The sequence below is a fragment of the Vigna unguiculata genome, chromosome 5 (genome assembly GCF_037176805.1).
Source record: "Vigna unguiculata cultivar grain cowpea cultivar isolate G323 ecotype 2 chromosome 5, ASM3717680v1, whole genome shotgun sequence".
NCBI classification, from domain to species: Eukaryota; Viridiplantae; Streptophyta; class Magnoliopsida; order Fabales; family Fabaceae; genus Vigna; species Vigna unguiculata.
The window spans coordinates 54,868,349-54,886,329 of record NC_140796.1 but is presented as its reverse complement, the minus strand read 5'-3'; the positions used below and the strand labels follow the sequence as shown (position 1 = coordinate 54,886,329).

The window sequence follows — 17,981 nt, the reverse complement described above, 5'->3', positions numbered from 1 at the left end:
GAGTTATTTAAGATAAATAAATTAATATTAATAAATAAATAATCTTAACTTATAATTAAATAATATTTTTGTAATCATTAACTTTAATTTATAACAACAGTAACTTCAAAAAAGTTTTCATCAAATTCTAATTATAATCATGTTTTAAAATAGGTAATTCTAGTATGTTTTAAAAAAGGAAATTAGTAAATAAAATAATCTTAACTTATAATTAAATAATATTTTCTTAATCATTAACTTTAAATTAAATCATTAATAACTTCAGAAAGTTTTCATCAAAATTTAACTATAATCATGCTTTAAAAAAGGAAATTATAATTTGTTAAAAAAATTAAAATAAAAAAGGAATCTTACCGTGGAAAAAATTTATTAAGGATATTAAAAAACTTTTTTGTGGAATTTTTATTTTATTCAGATTAAACCATTTTTTTGGGTTTTCTTTTTTGGTTTTTTTAGTAGTTATTTTTGTTTTTTTAATGTGTAGACATTATTTAGTAATAGTTATTTGGTAAACTAAGAAAAAGAATAAAATTATTTAAGCAAATTAATTTGAAAAAATTGAGTTATTTGAGATAGATAAATTAATATTTGTACATAAAATAATCTTAACTTATAACTAAATAATATTTTCTTAATCATTAACTTTAATTTAAATCAGCAGTAACTTTAAAAAATCATCAAATTTTCAAATTTAAACTATAATCGTGTTTTAAAAAAGGAGATTCTAATATGTTTTAAAAAAAGAGATTAGTAAATAAAATAATTTTAACTTATAACTAAATAATATTTTATGAATCATTAACTTTAATTTAAATCAGCACTAACTATTCAAGCATTCACAATCAACATAATGTTTGAATAATATTTTTGAAATTTGACACACGATGGAAATAAAAGTTTAAAACTTAATATTCATTACAATATTTTGACAGATAATAAAAAGGTAAATTATAGTTTTGATTCTTTATCCAAATTATAAAATTCTAGTTAACTTCGATATTTTAAATTGTATTTTATTCCTTATCTTTTAAATTTGAGTCAATTTGATTTTAAAATAAATATAATTTTTAATTTTAAGATGGGACCCGTGAAAATTATCCTATTATATATAAGTAATGTTTAAGCAAAAATTGGGCCCGTGAAGCAACAGAATAGTTTTGTGTGTTAATGGTTTTGTGTGTTATAAATAAATAATAAATAAAATATTAATGAAAAATGTTTTCAAATGACCACTAAATATTGTTTCAATTTGGGTCGACCCACAGCACGGTCCTGGTCCCATGTGGATTAAGGTAAAAAAAGTCTATATTGAAAAAAAAGTCTCTATCAAAATAGTTTATAGGACTAAAAACTCCACAAAAATCATGTGGGTCAGGGTTAATTTATTGATTTTCATCTTCAACATGAAAAATATATTATTTTTTAAAATATATCATTAAATTTTTCGGCGACTTAGACGCGCCTCATGAATCGAATTGGCCAAGCGGGCCAATGTTTCAGGCAAGGTCGACGATTCGGACAGGTCCGACAATCCAGACAGACCTGACGACAAAGATAATATCGACAACCCGGACGATCTCAATGACCGGGACAGGCCCGACGACTCGGACTGAACATATGATCTGGACAGGCCAAATAACTTGGTTGGCCCCGAGGACCCGGACGATCCCGATGACCCGGAGAACTCAAATGGGCCCGACGACGCGGATGACGTGGACGAACCCGACGACAAGAACGACCTTGACGGGTCCGACGTCATCGTGCTTGTCCGAATCATCGAGCACATCTTGGTCTTCAGGCCCGTTCGGCTCGTCCTGGTCGTTTGGCCCGTCCTTGTCGTCGAACCTGTCCAGGTCTTCGGGCCCATCCAGGTCTTTGGGCTCGTCGGGCTTGTTTGGGTCTTCGAACTTGTCCGGATCGCTCGACTTGATCTTTCACTCTGGCTTAATGTAGTATTATTTTGGGAGCCTAACCCACTTTAGCCTTGACCCTAACCCACTCGAGAGGGGGCTTTGGGACTTGAGCTTTTTTTGGCCCCCTCATTTGGGGCCCTCCTAAAAGGAGACTTAATGAATAGTGGGTCAGGGCTGGCCCATGGACTAGGAGCCAAATTGACATCTCATCTCATCATTGTCGATGCAAACAGTAGAAGATGTTCATAATGAAACATAAATAAATAAAAAATGGATTATAAAGATTATGTTAAAATTATATATATATATATATATATATATATATATATATAGTTAAAAGAAAACATACCATATGTTATTTATAAAGAAAAAAGGTAGAGAAAGAATATTATTGAATGATAATATCATGTTCGATAACACTTGATATAGAAACAATAGAAAGTAAATTGGAGATATGATGAGGGTCAAAACTTAGTACAATATTTTTCATATTTGGTATATATTATTGGATTTGGAAGTGCATTCTGGTTTGACCAATTTAAAAATAATTTTGTGAATATAATGAAGATGAGTGTCGATGATTATGATTTTAAGGAGTTTTAAGCGGTTGAGATCAAGTACTAGGACTTTAAAAACTATGATTTTTTTAGTAAGTTAGGATTTTAAGAGAATTTAAGGTTTACTGAGTAAAATTTAAGGTCTAAGGTTTAAAGTTCAACTTCTTTCTTTTTGTCAATGATAAATCATATTTATCTTTTAGAAATATTTTTAATAATTTATTTTCTTATTGTAGAAAATTTACTTTTAATATATTATTTTTTATTTTTTATTTGTAAAAAATTTGATATGTAAAAACTAGTCTCTGACCCGTGCATACGCACGGGTCTTTTTTTCTTTTTGCATTTTATAAAATAATAATATAATAATTGTTATATTTATTTAAATAAATTTAAAAATTATAAATTTAATAATTAAAAAAACTAATAATAATATTATTAATAATTATAAATTATAAATTTTTGAAAGATTAAAAATTTATTTAATAAAATTATGTAATACAGTAACATTTTTTATAAATAAAAAAAATACTTATAATAATAGTAAAACTAATATTAACAATAATTTATAACTATATATATAAAATATATATTTTTGGTGTCCTCTTTTAATTTTTTAAATTTATCATCTTAACTATTACTTTTAAATTGAAATAACTATTCATATAAAAAAAATTACATTTTAATTTTATCATTTTACTAATTTTAGTAATTAATTTTTAAATTCAAATAATTATTTCGATGTTGAGATAAATCAACAACAAAACAAATGAAAACTGTAAATAGTTAAGATGTGGTTATGTAATAAACAAAAACAAAAATGTATGTCTAACTATACTAATGATAGTAATAATAATAGTAATATCACTATAATAATATCAAGCAATGATAAAAATGCTAATAACAATAGTAATAATAATATTATTATAATAATATCCCGTGATAATAACAACAACGATAATAATAATAATAATACCACTATAGTAATATAATAATTATTATTATTATAAGTGCAATATAATTATCATTATAAAAAATTATTGTTTATTTCTTTTAATTTACTAATTTTAGTAACTACTTTTTGAGTTCAAAGATTTAAAGATAAATCAACAACAAAACAAACAAAAAATACACTTAATTAATATATGATCCTGTATTAAATAAAAATAAGATGTCTCACTATACTAATAATAATAATAACAATGGTATAATAATATCCCATGATAAAAAAAAAATAACAATACAACAACAACATATATGTAAGGATATACATATCTTTACTGTCCTCTTTTGTTTTTATAATTTTATTCTCTTAATTATTATTTTTTAAATTTAAATAATTTTTCATAATAAAAAAATTATTATCAATTTTATTATTTTACTATTTTTGTAACTATTTATTTGAATTCAAATAATAATCAGATGTATAGTTAAATAAACAATACAATAAATAAAAAATGCAAATAATTGAGATATGCTCCATAATAAACAAAAGAAAAATGTGTGTTTAATAACAACAACAAAAACAACAACAACAATAATAAAAATAATAGTAATAATAATAATAATAATATCACTATAATAATTTCCCGTAGTGATAGAAATACTAATACCAATAGTAATAATAATAATATCACTATTATAATATCTCGTAGTGATAACAACAACAATAATTGCAATAATAATAATAATAATACCACCATGTTAATATAATAATAATTATTATTATAATAAAAATAATAATTTTTGGTTCTATTAATTTACCAATTATTGTAACTACTTTTTTAGTTCAAAGATTTAAAGATAAATGAACAACAAAACAAATAAAGAATTGCAAGTTTTTGAGATATGATCTCATATTAAATAAAAGTGGAATGTGTGTCTCAACTGTCAAAACGAGTAACTCGGTCTGACCCGGTTCGACCCACTATGGGTTGATTACTTAGCGAGTCAACCCAACTCGGCTCACTTATTAGTGAGTAAAAAAAATTTCAACCCGATCCGGTCTACCGCGGGTTGGTAGGTTAAACGGGTTGGCTCACTATACTACTAATAATAATAATACCGCAATAATAATATCTTGTGATAGAAAAATAAATAATAATACAACAACTACATACATGTCTATAGTGTCCTCTTTTGTTTTTAAAAATTTATCCTCTTAATTATTATTTTTTAAATTTAAATAATTTTTCACAATAAAAAAATTATTTTCAATTTTATTATTTTATTACTTTTGTAACCACTTATTTGAATCCAAATAATACTCATATGTATAAATAAATAACAAAACAATAAATAACAAAACAATAAATAAAAATTGCAAGTAATCGAGATATCCTCCCATGGTAAACAAAAGTAAATTGTGTATCTAACTATAATAATAATAATAATAATAATAATAATATCACTATAATAATATCCGACAGTGATAAAAATACTAATAACAATAGTACTAATAATAATATCTATATAATAATATCCCGTAGTGATAATAACAACAACAACAATAATAATAATAATACTAATACCACTATAATAATATAATACTAATAATTATTAAAAGAAATATAATTATCATAATAAAAAATGTTTTTTAGTTGTATTAATTTATTAATTTTAGTAACTACTTTTTAAGTTCAAAGATTTAAAGAAAATCAACAATAAAACAAATAAAAAATGCAAATAATTGTTATATGATCCCGTATTAAAATAAAGTAAGATGTGTGTTTTACTATACTAATAATAATAATAATAATAATAATAATAATAATAATAATAATAATAATAATGTCATTGTAATAATATCCCATGATAAAATAATAATAATAATATATATATATATATATATATATATATATATATATATATATATATATATATATATCTTTAGTGTCTATTTTGTTTTTTAAAATTTATCTTATTAATTATTATTTTTTAAATTTAAATAATTTTTCATTATAAAAAAATCGTTTTAAATTTTATTATTTTACTAATTTTGTAATTACTTATTGAATTCTAATAATACTAAGATGTATTGATAAATAAACAACCAATAAATAGAAATCTGGAAATAATTGAAATAAAAGTGATAGTAAATAAAACTAAAATGAGTGTGTAATTATCATGATAATACCACTATAAAAATAATATTTCGTATTCACAAAACTAATAATAATAATAATTATTATTATATAATAATATAATAATAATAATAATATTAATAACAATAATAGGTTCGTAAAAATATAATAATAATAACCATTATTCAGTATAGTTATTATAATAAAAAAATAATTTTTAAGTTTTATTAATTTATTAATTATAATTACCTTTTTGAGGTGAAATATTTAAAGACAAATCAATTATTAAACAAATAAAAAAAGTGTTATGATCCCAAAATAAATAAAAATAAAATATGTGTCTGTTTGTACTAATAATAATATTATTATTATCTAGTGACAAAAAAAATAATGATAATACAACACTAACATTACGTAAATAAATACACATTTAATGTTCTTTGAATTTAGTTCTTTTAATTATTATTTTTTAAATATAAATAATTATTCAAGATGAAAGATATTATTTTTTCAATTTTATTATTTTATTAATTTTGTAATAACAATAATTCAAAAAATTACTTATAGAAATAACAATAATATAATACTAATGATAATATTAATAATCATAATATAATAACAATTTATTTTTATTACTAATAATTATAACAACAACAAAAATAATAACAATAATACAAATTTTAATTGATACAATATCAATAATAATAAAAATTATAATAATAATAAAATTTAGTACTGTTACTAATATTTTAATGATTTAAAGTATAAAATTAATACAACAATTTTAATAACAATAATAATAAAAATTATAATAACTTTGATAATATAAAATATAATAATACTATCATAAGAATTATTATAATAATATTCGTAATAATATAAATAACAATAAAAAATATTATTATAAATAAAAGAATATTTATAATTATTATAATAAATATAATAATATTCACAATAATAATATCAGTAATAATAAAAGTTAACGTGACAAATAAAATAAAATAATATAATAACAATAATAATGACAAAAATAATATTAGTATTAATAATTCTAATAGTAATAAAACAATTTTAATAATAACAATAAAATGAATTGTAAAAATAATCTTAATAATAATAAAAAAATATTGAAATAATAATAATTTTAATAATAATAATAATAATATTAATGACAATAATAATAATATTAAAAATAATTATAATGATGTATAAAATTAAAATATTAATATTAATAATAATAGTAATATTTAATTTTTAGTAATCAGCTTGTGATTATTTTAATTTTTTAATTAAAAAAAAATTGGCACGTGTCAAAATATGATTCTGCCACGTATCAATTATTGAAGTGAAAAATATCAATTTGATCCCTGTATTTGTTATTTGTCTTAATTTAGTCCTAATTTCATTTTAAACTAAAGTAATTTTATCTCTTTCAAATTGAGACCAAATTAAAAAAATCACGACATGTGACAAAACCCTAATTTGACACGTGTCAACTGTTTTTTCAAGAAAAAAGTAAAAAAAATAAAAAAAAATCACGAGCTGACACGTGGCACAAAATTAACGCCGTCAATTATGCCATAACAAAAACGACCAAATTGGAACAAATTTTCAAAAAATATGACCTTCTGTGTGATTAAACCTAAAAGTAAATTGTATGTCTAACTATAATAATAATAATAATAATAATAACACAAATAATAATAATAATAATACTCTAGATTATTATCCTGTAATGATACAAATAATAATAATAATAATAATAATAATAATAATAATAATAGAACAACTACATATATGAAAATATACACATATTTGATGTCTTCTTTTGTTTTTACAATTTTATCCTTTTAATTATTATTTTTTAAATTTAACTAATTATTCATAATAAAAAAATTATTTTTTCAGTTTTATTATTTTACTAATTTTAGTAACTATTTTTTTATTTAATTACTCCGATGTAATAATAAATTAACAACAAAACGAACAAAAAAGTGCAAGTAATTGGAACATAATCATATAGTAAGTAAAAATAAGATGGGTGTCTAACTATAATAATATCCCGTATTGATAATAATGATAATAATAATACACAACTACATATATAGATATACATGGTCTCCTATTTTGTTTTTACAATTATATTCTCTTAATTATTATTTTATAAATTTAAATGATTATTGATAATAAAAAAAACACTTTTTAGTTCTATTATTTTACTAATTTTAGTAACTATTTTTTTTAATTCAGCTAATTCTTCAGATGTAAAGATAAATCAACAACAAAACCAATAAAAATGGAAGTAATTAATATATAATCCGTAGTAAATAAAAATAAATGTGTATCTAAATACTACAATTAAAATAATAACACTAAGATTAATATTAATATAATAATAATAACACTAATATTATTTAAAATAAAAATACAAATAATAATAATAATAATTATTATTATATTAATATTAATACTAATACTAATTATTCTTTTTCAAATTTAAATGATTATTTATAATATAAAAAATTACATTTTAATTTTATTATTTTACTAATTTTAGTAACTACTTGTTTGGATTCAACTAATTACTCAAATGTAAAAACAATCCAACAACAAAATAAATAAAAATACAAATAATTAAAATATAACTTCATAGTATATAAAAGTAAAATTTGTATTTAAATACTATAATCCAAATAATAAAAATGTAAATAATTAAAATATAATTTTGTTTCAAAATTGAAACAATAACAATAATACTAATATTATTTATGATAAGTATAGTACTAATAACAATAAATAAATAATAATAATAATAATAATAATGTTATTAATAATAGTAAATTTTTCTAGTTTTTTTTCATAATATATAAAAAGAATAATATATTATATGTTGATATTATAAGTAATACTATACTAATATTTTTACTACTACTAATATTATCAATAAATTTAATAATAATCACAATCATATATAATCATAATATTAATATATTATATATTAATATGGTTAATAATACTAATAATAATAATAACAATAATAATAACACTAATAACTTTACTATTACTAATAATGTTAATAATTTTTTCAATAACAAAATATAATAATAATAATAATAATACTAATAGTAATACTAATAATTTTACTACTAATTATAGTTAATAATTTTTCTAATTACTTCTTTACTACTACTAATAATAATAATAATAATAATAATATATAATAATAACAATGTTAATAATACCAATAATAATAATAATAATATATAATAGTAACATATTATAATAATAATAATAATTATTATTATTATAATATTAATATTGATTATAATTTTACTATTATCACTATAAATAATATTTATAATAATAATATTATTAATAATTACAAATAATAATAATACTTATAAAAATATTACAAATAATAATATTATTAATAATTACAAATAATAAAAATTATAAAAATATTACAAATAATAATATTTCTTATAATTAATATTATAGTTGAAATCATAAATAAATGAAAAAATAAAAATAAATTGGTTTTTGTAGGATTTGAATCCGGGTCCTTTTGTTACACAGTTTTAAAATGACGAAAAAACTAAACTTTATGACACTTGTCAATAAAAGGAGATGAGTAATGTAGTAATTTTTGTGGTATCTTCTTTTCTTAATATGTAATAGACTACAATTTATAAGCAATATCAATGTCCAATTATTATAATAAATACAATAAATATTAAAAAAAAAAATAACAGTAACCAAAAGCAAAAGATATTAAAACCTTAAAAAAAAACTTCTTTTCATAAAATAAATTTATAATAAAATACGATTTGATCACATATTCATAAAATTATTAGATAAATAAAATAAAGTACTGTAAATATATTTAAAAATTAAAATATATTCAAAAATACAAAATGTGTCTAATTTAATTTGAGAAAAAATCTAAAAAGATAATTAAAAATAAAATAAAATTTATTTTATCCTAAAAGTATGTAAAAAATAAAAATATATGATATTTATAGTTTTAAAATAATTTTTATTTTGACTTATTATTAAAAATAAAAAATATATTTCTCTCTTATTCTTCTTATTCACTTTCATACTCCACTTTCTTGCTATTCTAACACGATTTTTTTTTCTCTCCATGTATAATCCAATTTTTTATATTTTTATTTTAGTTTTTATTTTTCTCCTGTCGGGTTCTCTTTATAAATGTGGTATTTTAAACGAAGAAGTTGCTATGATGGTTGTGATAGTACTAATGGCCCTGTGATATTTGTAGTGTGAATTGGTGATTTTGTAAAAGACATTCAAAATGCTATTATTAATCAAATTATAGAATTCATTCAATTCAATCTTATTCACATTGGTGATGTGAATTAAGTTTAATATAAAAAAAAATGTAAAAACACAACCCAATCCAACTTATATTTTGTTGATGGATTGATAATGAGTTTGTTCAAAACTGACTCAAGCTATAAACACTCTTAACAACAAACAAATTTACAATAAATAATAACGACTAGTGTTTAATTTTTTTGTTTTTTTTTAGAGAGATATATTATTTTTTTATCATATATTATAATTTTTAATTAAATAATAATATACAGTGTAACTTAATTAAATTATTTTTAGTTCTTCTAAAAATATTTTAAAATCCAGAATTAGTTTTGGGCTGATCCAAAGTTTTGGGTTGACTCCGTTTCAAATACACCGGTCAGCGCATTTCTACCTGCACCCCTTTTTTTTTCCTGCACCTATAAAATTTTATCTCATCTTACCTCTCGATTAAATATAATAAAATCTTAAGTTTATTTTATTATTTTCACCTCATATCCCATAGTGATAATAATAATAGAAATAATAATAAAACTAATACGAACAAACTAATGATAACAACAATTATGTTCATGTTATAAATATTAATGTTAATACTAATACTATAGTTAATGTTAACGATAATAATCTATAATTATATATAAAACTATATTTTAACAACAAAATAAATAAAAAGGACAAATAATTAAAATATGATCCTATAATAAATAAAATTAAGGTGTATGTCTAATTATAAAAATAATAATAATATCATTATAATAATATCCATAGTGATAATAATAATAATAATAATAATAATAATAATAATAATTATTATTATTATTATTATTATTATTATACAAGAACTACACATATAAAAAAATAACATTTTTTGTGTCCTTTTTTGTTTTTTACAATTTTATCTCTTAATTATTATTTGTTAATAATAATAATAACATTTTTTTAATTCAAATAATTACAATGATATAGAGAAAAATAAACAATTAAATAAATAAAAAGTGCAAATAATCAAGATATGATCCCATAGTAACTATAATAATAATAATAATAATAATAATAATATCACTATAATAACAATTGTTTTTTAGTTGAAATAATTGTTCAAATATAAAAATAAATGAAGAACAAAACGAATCAAAATGATAAATAATTGAAAAATGATTCACAGTAAGTAAAACTAAAATACAAATCAAATCATAATAAAAAAGTAAATAATAATAACTATTATAATAATTATATTTCTTAATAATAATAATAATATAGTAATAAAAATAATTATAATTGTTAATAATGATAATAATATTTATACTCGATAGTAATAATCATCGTAATAATAGTCAATAACAATAACAATAATATAATTATAGATAATAATAATAATAATAATAATTATTATTATAGTTATAGTTATAATTAGTCTATCAAAGGATAATTTGGTCAATACATTTTATAATAGTCTGTCGTTGTTAAAATAACCCTTGTTTTCTGATATTCAAATCCCCTTAATTTTCATCTGATCTTCAAACCCTTAATTTTGATCTTTCAGTCAGCATTTCTACTTTATACAATCTCATTTCAAATAGTTTCCATTCAAATCTCTTTCTCTCTCTTTCTGTTAATTTTCAAGCACCGGAGCTTTGGCCCTCTCTGTTCCTGCTGTCTGATTTCTCTTCGTCTAATAATATTTTGCTTGTGCTTTATTTTCTTTTCAGTTGCGCTGTTATTTATATTGTTTCCTATTCTTTTCGTTTCTGTTCTTGTTTTCTTCTCGTAACCATGGATGCAGGATCTTTGAGTTCTTCTGGAGCCCTCAAAGATCGGATGACGCTATCCTCTTCGAGAACAGTTTATTCAAAGAAAGAGTTCCCAAAAAAATGTAAAGAAATTATGGCAAGATTTTTTTCCCTGATTATAATTTGTGTATATTTTGCATGATTGTCGGGGCAACATTTTAGATTAGTGTTTAAAATCTAAGTAATTAGAAGTTCTAATTTTGTAGAAATGTTCAGAAAACTTGAAATTAGTTTAATATTTTCAAAGATTTTGAATGGCTTTGAAAACTAAAGATGATAAATCTTCATGTCTTACTTTGAATTTGTTTATGGAAAGCCACCTGCACCAGCTGACTTAATTCCGGGAAAATGCACCATCTCTTCCTCTATTATTTCCCAACACTACAATTTGAACCCTTTGGGGGCATGCCGTTTTTAACACATGCACCTCCTCCTGCAATGTTCTTTCAGGTTGCCAAACCTCTCTCGCCAATACAATAGTCAACCAAATTGATTATTACTTCAATTGATTATTATTTCAAGTAAATTATTGTTTGTTCTTCGTTATTTACTGTAGTGTTTCCCAACAAATCTTTGCAGTTGAATTTTATCTTCAATGTTCTTTTGTTTATGCAGTGATGCTAATTTAGTGAGGGATGAGTATTTAAGGTTCAACATGGATGAACAAAGATGGGTTCCAATTTCTCTGATTGCAAGCTTCCTCGTGTAAGTTAATTATTCTTGATCGAGTAATATTTTCAACCTATTCTGCATAAATTACAGTTTCATATCTTAAACTTATGTGTAGTGGTGATTTTTTATGATCTTGGTAATATGGTTCAATGTTTTAGACAGTAATAATCTATTTTTTATGGATTTTATTGATGGATTGTTATTTACCTTTAAGAAGTTTTAGGCTTTCATGGCTGATGAAAATTTTTCTTACCCTAAGAGCATTGTTGGCAGTATAATTCGAAGATAAAATATAAAGGAATAATGAAGATGGAAAAAATGAATTTACGTGATGTTTAGGAGAAAACAGTCTGTTTTTATCATTCCAAATTTGCTAGCTTTTTGTTTGGTGAATTTGGCTTTGATACTATGCTGCTTTTTAATACCCTTGTATGTTATTATTGGTTATATTTTTTAAATGTGACAGAATTAATGTGGAAATAAAAGTTTAAAACACAGTATTCATCACAATATTTTGACAGATAATAAAAATGTAAATTACAGCTTTGATTCTTTATCCTAATTATAAAATTCTTGTTAACTTCTTAATTTTAAATTGTATTTTATTGCTTATCTTTTAAATTTGAGTCAATTTGATTTTAAAATAAATATAACTTTTAAATTTTAAGATGGGACATTTAACAGTAAAAATTGTTCTATTATAATTTGAGTATTATTTGATTTAAGCCGTACAAAGCAGTCAAATCATCATTTTATAAATTATATTTTTCCTTTAATAAATAACCGTTATAGCTTAATTATTTAATTATGGCATGTTATAGCTTAATTATTTAATTATTACAAGCTGCAACTAAGGTACACAATAAATTGCTCAACAAGCTTTATGAATGCACCTGTCCAATTCTTTGATCAGACCCCTGGTGGGAGAATACTGAACAGGTTAGAATAAGATGTCTTCAGGGAATAATAGCAGATAATGATAATATGAATTTTATGTTTCACGATTTCTTCTGTTTTGTGTAGGTTATCTTCAGATCTTTATACCATTGATGATTCACTTCCATTCATTCTGAACATTCTCCTAGCGAATTCGTAGGCCTGTTGGGTATTACAATAATTTTGTGTTACGTACAGGTACAACGATTTTCTTAGTTTGTCATATGTATTATGGAACTACCAATATTTGTCTTAATGTTCCCCATGATCTATTTTTATCTTTCGATTTTCTGTAGGTCTTCTTCTTACTCTTGCTATTGCCATTTTGTTATATCTACAGTAGATTTCAGGTATTATTTTTTCTTATTGACACTTTCATATTTAACCACACTCCTTGTTTTTTAGAATGTAAGTTCCTAAAACTATTAGGATTATTTGTTATTAAATTGTACGAATTTGGAAACCCTCATAATTATGGAGTACAAAATAAAGCTTTTATAAAACTACAAATAAATTATTTCAGTGTTTCTTGGGTCTCAAACGTTTAAAACCATAATCACTTCTTTGACTTGGTATAATAGACAACAATCAACTGATCTATGCAGTGGCTTCAGTTCTTCTACAGGTCAACATCGAGAGAATTACTACGACTGGACAGTGTTTTACGCTCTCCAATATACTCATCATTCACGGAAACACTTGATGGATCATCAACTATTAGGGCGTTTAAATCTGAGGTAAATATAAGTCATTTTATAGTAATGATAATAAATAGAACTTTGTATCATGTTGAAGAACTTTACTCAACAAGGGTACTTAAGATATATATTGCATATCAATAAGATTTGAGGACGAGAAGATAGCTATTTGTTTAAAATCTTTTACTTGTCACATCCATTCATAATATGAAAATGAGTTGATTTGATTGTAGTAGCAGGCATAGTGCATGTGAAAATTACATTTTTGTTTATAGATCACGTTTCAATTCTGAATGAATATGCTGTCACAGTTTTAGTTTTTTGTTTTAATATTCTTCCTATATAGGGAAATGATGGAAACTTTTGGGATTTGATTTCAGCTTCACAACTCCATTAATGAATCATGGTGTGGTAAAACAATTAGACTCTGATAACCTGCTGCCACTACGGACTGATATGGGTCCTTCTTCCTGTCATGATGTGATTTTATCCTGCTGGCAAGATGAACTGAGTAACAATGGCTCTAACCATCTTTGTTTAGAGCACTCTGTAGTGCATCTGGATGGTCATATCTCCGCCTGGGTTTAATGAAGGTATTTTTCAAATTGAAATCGTGTTTTCCTCCCACATACTAAACCAAAGTTTGTGCATAATTCTCTAGTCTTTATATGCAATATTTATACTATATGACTGTTATGGACTGCTGGAATCTAATTCGTCCAAGTTATACCTTTTTCAACACTTTCGAATTTTCAATTCCAACATGGGATTCTACTTTTTCTGTGGAGATGCAAGTTCTAGCCTTTTTATCCTGAAATGAAAGGAAATTTAATGTCTGTCCAATAGCTCAGTAAGTTTATGTGTACAGAAGATGCTTTTTGTTTTGAATTATGCATTGATTTCTGTAACAAGCAATGGTTCAAGGTCTATCAATCAAAATAGTATAGTTTCCCAACTACTGTTGTGATAGATAACTGATTGTTTATGTACCTAGAAATTTCGGTTGTGCCACTAGAAAATATACTCATAGTATGACAGCCTGCATGACATAACATGTTTTACTTGTACCTTGACATCTTTATTAGAAAAATACGATCCTTATCAATTTCTAAATAAGTAGAGAATTTTTCATAGTTTGTATATGGCATTCCATGGTCCAAGGTATTGATACCTTGACATGTTTTAAAGTTACAGAATCTGAATTGTTTATCATGTCAATTTAAAAACAAGATCACTTAAGTAAGTAGGATTACAAGGATTATTACATAATTTTAATGACATCAACACCATGACAATTGACACATATACTTATTAGTTACAAGGGAACACAACAAGATGTTTTCATATGATAATGAGTCCTTATCATGTCCTTGTTTTGTATTTGGATGTCTTTTATGAAGTATATCTATGTCAATATTAAAATACCAATTCTTTGGCCATAAATAAACCAAAATTTAATCTGACTTTGCTTTATTTTATCTGGTTTCAATTTATTTACGCATTTACTAAATGTATGAGAAATTCTTCCAGGTGATTAATGATTGTTTTGGTTTTGCGGGGCCATTGTTTCTTAATAAACTGATCCAGTTTCTTCAACAAGGTGTTACGACGAGCAATAAAGTTTTTACTTGTACCAATTGTTTTATTAATCTCTTATTTGATATGCTTCTTCGTTACTTTATTCCCTTTAGGCACCATACTTTTATTTCGCATTCCTTCATACACAACTTTATATGTCAATTTAAAACATTGCAAATATCTATCTGTCAAATATATTAACATAAACATGGTTATGGTGATGGTGATGCCATTCCTTTTTTTTTTTCTTAAATAATTTCCTTCTATTTGCATATCAAACAATTGGAACAAAAAAACTTTAAAAAAATTTGGTTCCATCTTTGTTATTTCTTCCAGGTTCAGTGAATGTGGATGGGCATTTACTTGCATTATCCTTGGGGCTCACCTCTCTAATTAAGTAAGTTTAACTCTTGTAGTTAATATAGTTCATTATATTATATTTCACTTATATGTTTTTCCTGCATAATAAGTTTAAGGTTCAGGTGATGATTGTCCTAACCTTAAAAGCTCTATTTAAGTCATCTTTCTTCTATTCTTGTGCGTTATTGTTAGAAAGTTATCTTGATTGTGGTCATCCCTAATATGTTTTGGCTTTTATACTTCTAAAATCAACTCAATATAATTTTTAGTATAATTATCATAAAATAAATAATAGAATAAAAATCGAATATACATCTAAACATGATTGCTTTTTTATAGGCCATTGAGTGACTTTTGATGAACTGCATTTTATATATATATATATATATATATATATATTCAGAAAGGTTGCTAAGTAAAACAAAAGTTCCCTATGTTGGGTTACAAATTTAGGTTAGAAAATAGTAATGGTTCCGGACTTTTAATAACTATGTATGACAATAATAATAAAAACACTCATACATTTCAATAGATAAATAAATAGAAAAAAAAATTCAAAAGTTTGATTATCATCCGTCACGTATATCGAATTTTCACTCTGGTAGTCTTCTTTCTCAGTTTTTTCGGTAAATTTTAATTTTTGTTTCAAAATTAAATTATGAAAAAAATAAATAAATTTATTTTTAGGATTAAAAATAAATCCATTTGTTCTACTCAGGTTTTTTATTTTTTTATTACCTTTTAGAAAATAATAGATTTATTCCTTCATCTCTAACTACACTATATTTGGTTAATTTATCAATCATTTGTTCTACTCAAGTTTTCTATTTTTTTATTACCTTTTAGAAAATAATAGATTTATTCCTTCATTTTTAATTACACTATATTTGGTTAATTTATCAAATAATGTTAATTTATTGTTGTATTTATACAATATAATTGGATTTTTAAATATTACATCATAGGAAAAAAGTCTTCATAAATATAATAAATGTAACGATTTCACTACAAAATTTGAGTCATATATCATATAAACGATTTCAGCTTTTATATATATATATATATATATATATATATATTCTTAATTCTAGTATATTTTAATAGTTGTTTAATCAAAGCAGCCTAGCCCATTCCCACGAAAAGATTGGGCTTTCAAATTTGGGTTGCCCATCCCAAGGCCCAAAATAGAAGACGCTTTTGAGAATTTGATATTAGCATTTAGCCGTTGTGATTTCAAACTTTGAAATCTAAAGAAAAAAACAGTACTCTATTCCTCTCTTCGCTCAATTGCTAAATCTCAGAAAGAAAAGAACGTTACTCTTTTGCGCTCCATTGCTCTCTTGCTTTATTGGTTAAGAAGTTGGATCTTGGAAATGGAGAACCATGAACGGTAATCTCACTTTCTCTCCACTAACCAATTGAATTAACCACTTCTTCTTTAACACAAAGCACCCGTTCTTGCAGATCAATCCATTCAAATCCAAATGCTCGCTGAAAATTCCACCGCTTTGTTCTTTGACTACGTTCCTTCTGAGTCAGGTTCCTTTTCTATTCTCTACTCTCTATTCAATTTCCCTTTTCGATTTGGATCGACCAAAAGAAAATAATGATCTTAATTTCAGCCAAAGATACATTGTTAATTCTGACGTTGGATGGTTCTTTGATTTGTGGAATTTCGACAGATGATGTATCGAAGCAAGTGAACGAGAAACAGACTCCGTGGATGAAAACACTATGTCACAGCGAATCCACCAAGTTTCTCCGGATAAGGGTCACACACTTCCCATATTGAAGAAAATACTTGATCTCGACACTAAAATTCAGGTAAATCTTTAAAATCCACATTGAATTCTGTTTCTTTCTTTTCCTTAAATTTGGATTTACTGTTCGCTCGCATTCTGTTAATCTTTCGCAAACTTTATTTTACCGGGGTTTTATTGTTCATGCATTAGGATATGAAGAAGCATCATATAGCACTGTCTGATGAAGTCCGTGCAGCTTTTCCGGTTGAATCTTTTCCGGGCACTGCTGTTTTGAAGTCCGTGCAGGTGAG

General features: G+C 23.3%; 1 protein-coding gene across 37 annotated transcripts in view; it reads left to right on the top strand.

Annotated features, from left to right (window-relative positions):
- LOC114183665 (ABC transporter C family member 13-like) overlaps nucleotides 1–17,981 on the top strand; it is a 41,649-nt gene that overhangs the window by 9,939 nt on the left and 13,729 nt on the right. For 21 of the 37 annotated variants that reach the window (XM_085673827.1, XM_085673818.1, XM_085673829.1 and 18 more), the window contains exons 1-11: nucleotides 11,363–11,767; nucleotides 12,300–12,389; nucleotides 13,201–13,295; nucleotides 13,380–13,490; nucleotides 13,589–13,642; nucleotides 13,907–14,029; nucleotides 14,371–14,583; nucleotides 15,905–15,965; nucleotides 17,393–17,467; nucleotides 17,611–17,752; nucleotides 17,881–17,976. The exons of 1 other annotated variant lie outside the window; for it this stretch is intronic. In XM_085673827.1, coding sequence (XP_085529953.1) covers nucleotides 17,663–17,752; nucleotides 17,881–17,976 — 186 coding nt within the window. In that variant the 5' untranslated portion in view covers nucleotides 11,363–11,767; nucleotides 12,300–12,389; nucleotides 13,201–13,295; ... (5 more) ...; nucleotides 17,393–17,467; nucleotides 17,611–17,662. Of the gene's footprint in view, nucleotides 1–11,359; nucleotides 11,768–12,299; nucleotides 12,390–13,177; nucleotides 13,296–13,379; nucleotides 13,491–13,588; nucleotides 13,643–13,897; nucleotides 14,030–14,336; nucleotides 14,584–15,520; nucleotides 15,591–15,904; nucleotides 15,966–17,191; nucleotides 17,319–17,392; nucleotides 17,468–17,610; nucleotides 17,753–17,880; nucleotides 17,977–17,981 lie in introns of those variants that run through there. 15 more of the 37 variants (XM_085673843.1, XM_085673841.1, XM_085673842.1 and 12 more) reach the window with 13 other exon arrangements.